Source organism: Physeter macrocephalus, chromosome 2 (genome assembly GCF_002837175.3).
Source record: "Physeter macrocephalus isolate SW-GA chromosome 2, ASM283717v5, whole genome shotgun sequence".
In the NCBI taxonomy this organism is placed as follows: Eukaryota; Metazoa; Chordata; class Mammalia; order Artiodactyla; family Physeteridae; genus Physeter; species Physeter macrocephalus.
In genome coordinates this window covers 55,088,721-55,096,271 of record NC_041215.1, presented here as the reverse complement: position 1 = coordinate 55,096,271, position 7,551 = coordinate 55,088,721, and the positions used below count along the sequence as shown (strand labels likewise).

The 7,551-nt window shown below is 34.6% G+C and overlaps 1 protein-coding gene across 3 annotated transcripts in view; it reads left to right on the top strand.

The window, feature by feature from the left end:
* Window positions 1-7,551, top strand: part of ORC4 (origin recognition complex subunit 4) — a 99,445-nt gene that overhangs the window by 86,061 nt on the left and 5,833 nt on the right. For 2 of the 3 annotated variants that reach the window (XM_007108045.4, XM_007108044.4), the window contains 4 exons: window positions 3,608-3,716; window positions 4,441-4,536; window positions 4,622-4,689; window positions 6,922-7,494. In XM_007108045.4, coding sequence (XP_007108107.1) covers window positions 3,608-3,716; window positions 4,441-4,536; window positions 4,622-4,689; window positions 6,922-7,110 — 462 coding nt within the window. In that variant the 3' untranslated portion in view covers window positions 7,111-7,494. Of the gene's footprint in view, window positions 1-3,607; window positions 3,717-4,440; window positions 4,537-4,621; window positions 4,690-6,921; window positions 7,495-7,551 lie in introns of those variants that run through there. The other variant, XM_028477675.2, reaches the window with a different exon arrangement.

Sequence of the window (7,551 nt, the reverse complement as noted above, 5' to 3'; positions counted from 1 at the left end):
CCAGCAATCCCACTACTGGGCATATACCCAGAGAAAACCATAATTCAAAAAGACACATGCACCCCAATGTTCATTGCAGCACTATTTACAATAGCCAGGTCATGGAAGCAACCTAAATGCCCCTCAACAGACGAATGGATAAGGAAGATGTGGTACATATATACAATGGAATATTACTCAGCCATAAAAAGGAACGAAATTGGGTCATTTGTTGAGATGTGGATGGATCTAGAGACTGTCATACTGAGTGAAGTAAGTCAGAAAGAGAAAAACAAATATCGTATATATTAATGCATATATGTGGAGCCTATCAAAATGGTACAGATGAACCAGTTTGCAGGGCAGAAGTTGAGACACAGATGTAGAGAACAAACGTATGGACACCAAGGGGGTAAAACCACGTTGGGGTGAGGTAGGTGGTGTGCTGAATTGGGTGATTGGGATTGACATGTGTACTCTGATGTGTATAAAATTGATGACTAATAAGAACCTGAAATATAAAAAACTAAAATTACATTAAAAAAACAAAGACCATGTGATGCCAGATTAAAGGAGTGCAGGCCCTGCATACACCCTGATCCTTATCAGCAACCCTGGCCTTGAACCATTGTTATAAAACTCCTCACTAAATCCTCGTGGGTTGGGACCCACAGTTTTCGAGGGCAGGAGTCTGCTGTCTCCCCCTTTGCCTGGCAAAGCAATAAAGCTATTCTTTTTTACTTCACCCAATACTCTGTCTTTGAGATACAATTCAGCACCGGTGCACAGAGCCCGAGTTTTTGCATCCCAACCGTAAAAAAAATAATAATGAAAAATAAAGGAATGAACTAAGAATATGAGTGCAAGCAATCCACCAATGTAGAATCCTACATGACTTATAAATTGCAAAGATATTTAACCTCTCCAGTAGTTAGGGAAATGGTACAATTTAAACTTTACAATTAAACCTTTTTTTCTGCCAGTCTGGTGGGTGTCAAAAGTTTATGTCTGATGATATGGTGACTATTGCGTTTATTGCTGCTAGTAGTGTTAAATATGTGTAGGTACTTTGGAGAGCAATATGGAAAATTAGGTATCTAGAGAGACTCAAATACATAAGAAGGCATGTACAAGATTGTTTATTGCAGCCTTGTTTATAATCCCCCCCCAAAATGACAGGTACCCATCAATAAGGGAAAGAATAATTAAATTGTGCATATATACAAAGGAATATAACAGAAAAAAAAGAATAAACCAGAATTGACATCTGGACATAGCTGAATTCTCATGACAGATGTTTAGTGAAGAAAGAGTAGCATTAAGTACAATATGGTATTTATATAAAACTTGAAAATTACTCTGTATTGTCTAGGAATACAACGATATGTAGTAGAAGGATGAAGACTTGCATGATTTTTTTGCATGGAGAAGAGTAGAGAGTCCAACCAGGGCAAGAGACAGGGGCTTCAACTCTGTAAGTTTATATTTTATAAGCTGAGAAAGTGGTCATGGATATTCATTATATTATTCTCTTGCCTTTTTATATGTCAAGAATTTTATAATAAAAGGAAAAAGAAAAGGTAAGAGAAAGGGAAGGAGCTACTGGGTACCTGGATCCCTCCCAGTATGGGGAATGAAGGACAAGGATTACCAAACTTTTTTGTTCAGTTAAGGACCCTGGGCCCTGGTTAAAAAAGGGAGAGAGTTCAAGGCAATAGAAATAAAAGCAAAAATAAACAAATGGGACCTAATCAAACTTGCAGGCTTTTGTACAGCAAAGGAAACCATAAGCAAAGCAAAAAGACCACCTAAGGACTGGGAGAAAATATTTGCAAATGATGTGACAGACAAGGGCTTAATTTCCAAAATATACAAACAGATCATACAACTTAATAATAACAACAATTAAAAAACCCAATCAAAAAATAGGCAGTAGACCTAAATAGATACTTCTCCAAAGAAGGCATACAGATGGCAACGGGTACATGAAAAGATGTTCAACATCACTAATTATTAGAGAAATGCAAATCAAAACTACAGTGAGGTACCACCTCACACCAGTCAGAATGGCCATCATTAAAAAGTCTACAAATAACATGCTGGAGAGACTGTGGAATGTAAATTTGTGCAGCAACTATGTTGGTGGGAATGTAAATTCGTGCAGCTGCTATGGAAAACAGTATGGAGGTTCTTCAAAAAACTAAAAATAGATTTGCCATGTGATCCAGTAACCCCACTCCTGGGCATATATTTGGACAAACCTATAATTCAAAAAGATACATGCAACCGTATGTTCATAGCAGCACTATTCACAATAGCCAAGACATGGAAACAACCTAAATGTCCGTCGATAGATGAATGGATAAAGAAGATGTGGTACATATATACAGTGGAATACTACTCAGCCATAAAAAAGAATGAAATAATGCCCTTTGCAACAACATGGATGGACCTAGAGATGATCATACTAACTGAAGTAAGTCAGAAAGAGAAAGACAAATACCATATACTATCAATTATATGTGGAATCTAAAATATGACACAAATGAACTTATCTACAAAGCAGAAACAGACTCACAGACATAGAGAATAGACTTGTGGCTGACAAGGGTGAGAGTGGGGTGGTGGAGGGATGGACTGGCAGTATGGGATTAGCAGATGCAAAATATAGGTAGAATGGATAAACAACAAGGTCCCACTGTATAGCACAGGGAACTATATTCAATATCCTGTGATAAACCATAGTGAAAAAGAGTGTATATATATGTATAACTGAATCACTTTGCTATACAGTAGAAATTAACACAACATTGTAAATCAACTATGCTTCAATAAAATAATTTTTTTTAAAAAAAGGGAGTTTCTAGTGTTAATGTCCCAAATATTACATGGCATATATTTACACTAAGAAATTACTCATTGTTTACCTAGAATTCAAATTTAATGAGATGTCATGACTAAATTTAAATACTGAGTCGATTATATTTCAATGAAAAATAAATTTTTAAAAAATTAAGTAAAACTTAGATGTTAGGAAAGTTACAAATAAATAAAGAAATCTTCAAATGCAGAAGTTTTTGTTAGTCATTGGACAGAGAACTTGCTACAGGGAGGCAACTTGTCCTTGCTTTCAAGGAGAGTTGTTTCTTGGTATAATTTTGTTTTTGTTTTTTCTTTTTAATACAATTGACTATAAAGTAGCTCACTTTTATCACTTAAGACTAACCTGGATTGGTTGATTGGGTGGCAAGAAAGTTTTTACAAGTCACACTTCTGCCTTTTTGGTTTGGTTTAGTCTGGGGCTTTAAATAGTAGTCTTACTTATTTTGGGTCTCTTCTCACCCTACTCCTTTTAAAATATTTTTCTTTTGAGGAGTTGTAAACAAACAAGATATGCAAGTGGAAAGGGGTAGGGAGAGCAGCAAGAATTTTTTAATGCTTTACATTTATATAGTTACATGGCATATGAATTGAAATACTGTATTTTAATAGAGCTAAATATGAGAATACCTTTCCCAGGCATTACTATTTACTGTTTCATAACTCTGAATTAAGAAGTTTTGTTCAGTAATATGTCCAAAGTGCCTAAGTAAATATGTAGTTGTTTTTCTGATCTGCATTTCCTTAGATGCTTGCTTTAAATCGTGTAACACCATCACACCCATTTATGACTGCAGCAGATCTGATGGAGGCAAACCAGCTGTGTAGCATGGACTCTAAAGCAAATATTGTACATGGTGAGAAACCTGCTTAATTAGTAGTTTTTTAAATGTTTGAGTTTATATAATGGTGTGATTTTCAAAATTATAATTAACTGGGTATAGTATTTTATATACAGAATACTTTTATATCCATACGTCCTTTAACTCAGCCCTTTAAAAGGTATTGTTCCTCCCATTTAAAGTGAAAGAAACTCGAGTCACTGCCTCCCTTGCTACATTGTAAATCCAGCTGAGACTGTATTGCAGGGTTCTCATTGCACCAAGTGCTAATGAAGAGCATTGGCTTTTAGCCATTTGGGGTTCACTATCCCTTTTGAGAATCTAATGAACCTTCTCCTCTCCAGGAAAAAAAAAAATTAGATATAATTTCCAGGGAATTAGAGATTCTGAATAATCGAGAGCCCTGTGTAATTTTAAAGTTACATCATAATTGCAGCTCTGTTTTATGTGGTTAAGTGTTAGATAGTATTGCCTCGAATCCTTGTACCATCTCTGGAAGTTTAGAAAGATCCTATTTTACATATATGAAAACTGAGCTCAGGGAGGTTGAGTAACTTTCTTAAGATTATTCAGATAATAGTGACTGAAATACATTTGAACCTAGAGGGGTGTCTTGACCTCCCTCCACCCCTCAAAACCATAATCTTTCACTTTATCCTTCTATTTGGAGGAAAGTTATTTCAATCTTATGTATCAGTAAATAAACTATACCTCATAGTTTGTTCCCCTTTTATTATAGGTCTGTCAGTCTTGGAAATCTGTCTTATCATAGCAATGAAACATTTGAATGACATCTATGAAGAAGAGCCCTTTAATTTTCAAATGGTTTATAATGGTGAGATGAGACATTGGTATTTTCTAACACTACTACCCCCACTGCTTATTTGAAGCTACTAATGCTGTCATTGCTTTCTGTCCAGAGTTTCAGAAGTTTGTTCAAAGGAAGGCCCATTCTGTTTATAATTTTGAGAAACCTGTTGTCATGAAGGTAAGATTTTAATTTTTAAAGGCTTATTTTTACATCTGATTTGATTGTATATATCATAGTTGCACTTTCATTAATTTTGAAACATTAGGTATTGTCATAGGAATTTTATTCAAAACAGACCAAAAAAAATCAATCTAAAAATGTTTGAATCATTCTGAAGAATGCAGCCAGTTCTTTTTACAGTTTTGGGGGTATACTGCCCTCTACTGTCTCTTCCTAGAACCGGCATCGTGCAAAGGATCTACTTGTTACAGTCATAACCCTATCCCTTTATACCTCTAAGGTTGGCTTTATAATCTCAGCAGTAAAAAGAGACCGAATGAGTCATTAAGAAAACAAAAAGCGATCTCATTGGCTGGTGAGGGTATACAGAGAAAGTCTTGTTAGGGGTGAGGCATGAGTTTTAAAACTTGAGGAACTTTATTCTAGCATACCATTGTCCATCAGAAATATGAGCCACATAATGTAATTTTAGATTTTCTAGTAGCAACAAAAAAGTAAAAAAAAAAAAAAAAAAAAGTGAAATTAACTTGGACAGTAAATTTTATTTACTGTACCAAAATCTTTTGATCTATAGTCAATATAGAAAATTATTAATGAAGTTTTTTATTTTCTTTTGTGTTAAATCTTTGAAATTCTGTGTGTTTACATTTAAAGCACATCTTAATTCACTGACTATTCATTGGAAATAATTGCTCTTTAGATTCCTTCAATTATTTTTTTTTAGATTCCTTAAATTATTTAGCTGAAGTAGATTTACATTATGAAATTGTTTCAAACATACAAATTTTCTAAGTGTTAGTTTTTTAATTAAACTTAATAAAAATTAAATAAAATTAAAAATAGAGTCCCACATTTCAAATGCTCAAGAGCCCGGTGTAGCTAGCGGTTACCTATTGGACAGCACAGCTCTAGAGGACTTTATGGGAAGAAACACCTTTTTTGATTTTTTTTTTTAAGCAGTGGACCCATAACTTCTTTAGCATCCTTTATAAGGGATTAGTAGTCAATTTTATTTCTTACAGCAACCAAAAAATGTGAGATCAGGGCATTGCCATTTCTTCAAAACAATAGGAAAAGTATTTAGAATACTGGAGGTTGGTTTTTTCCTCCCTTCCTAATGTCCATATTTGTCTGATAGTTATAGCTTGTGGGAGTTGTATGAGTGGAAAGGTTTAGCTGAGCACTTAAATTTTTATGAGTAATTTGAAGCTGCTCATTTCTACATTTTAATTAAATAAGAAGGTATTTTGCTACCTAGAAATATTTTAAATCTCCTCAGTTTTATTCTGCCAGTACCTGCAGCCTCTAGTATTTTCTCATTTTCAGAAATTAATGGTGTCTGAACTGTTTCTCTTTTCATCAGAAGAATTTTTATAGTACATAAAGAATATATTCCAACAGTATTTTTCAAAATGAGGCTTAAGAATAGAAAGCTCATAATCTATTTCAGTGTATCAGTATTTAATGGTTAGTAGGTCATGATTTAATGGTTTTTTTATATATACATTAATAAAATACCTAAGACAACAAACATGGTTAGAAGAAACAAAATACATGAATGTTAGAGGTAAGAGGAAGCAGACAGTAAAGAGCCCTATTAAGGTGGGGAAGATGAAAGAAAGGGACTTTCTGACAGGCTGTAGTGGTCTCTGTCAGACTTCTTAGGGAAACAGGAGCTTGTCTTCTCCTCCATACCCGTACCACTCTGCTGAATCATTTATTTATAGGATTGACTGAACAGGTGTACTCCTACGGGTCTTTCCTGCCTCCCTCTCTTTTTACAACTATATTAAACTTTTACACAGCGAAGTCTTACAAAGGTAGAAACAAAATGTAAAGGCGAATTTGAGTAACCTAGGCAATTAGTCAAAAACTACCGGTCTTATCAGATCTTAGGTTTTTATAGAGAACTGGAAACTGTTAAGTACTAGGAGGAGATATGACATAGAATGAGGTTAGGAACAAAAACCATGCTGTACAAACAATTAAGTTTGCCCTGTTTGTATTTGGTGGTGCAGGGACGGATAACTGTATATTGACACTGCCTCGTGTGATGTGTGAAGTTTTTATGAGGTTGATGAGAGTTGTTTTTGAACTTTACTGATACCTATTAAGTTTTGTTTCCTGGTACTCTATTCCACAACTGACCAAAAGCCTAACTGTTCTTTTAGTTAATGTTGTTTACTTTACTTCCCCTATTCAACCTAAACTATTTCTTTCATCTTTCAGGCCTTTGAACACTTACAACAATTAGAATTAATAAGGCCCATGGAAAGAACATCAGTAAATGCACAGAGGGAGTACCAGCTGATGAAACTACTTTTGGATAATACGCAAATTATGAATGCTTTGCAAAAATACCCTAACTGTCCTACAGATGTTAGGCAGTGGGCAACATCCTCCCTAAGCTGGTTATGAATATAATCATGGCTTCAGTTGTGGAGTTTCAGGCATACTTCTCTAAAGAATGTTGTCCTTTAACAAGATATGTTATTACATTTTCTTATATTTATAAAAATGTATTTTTGTATTTATGGGAGACTGTTACACATGTAGCATCATGGCTGTGCCTTGCCTTTGAGTCACGGCACATGAGCAGTTAGTTACGTGATTTATAATTCCAGTAATTGAGATTATGTTGTAGGTAGTTCAAAAAAATAAATATGACTATTTTAGGGATTGAATCATATGCTTATTTAACACTTGTGAAGTATTTATGTGGTACATTTGAAGAGTTCATTTCAACCCAGCAGCCAGATGTTTTTACAAACCTTAAAGCAGTAAAGAAACAATGGTAAGAGTTGAGGTGTAATGAGTAATCTTTTGGTCCTTTGGGAGGTGCTGCAGTTTTTCTGTATT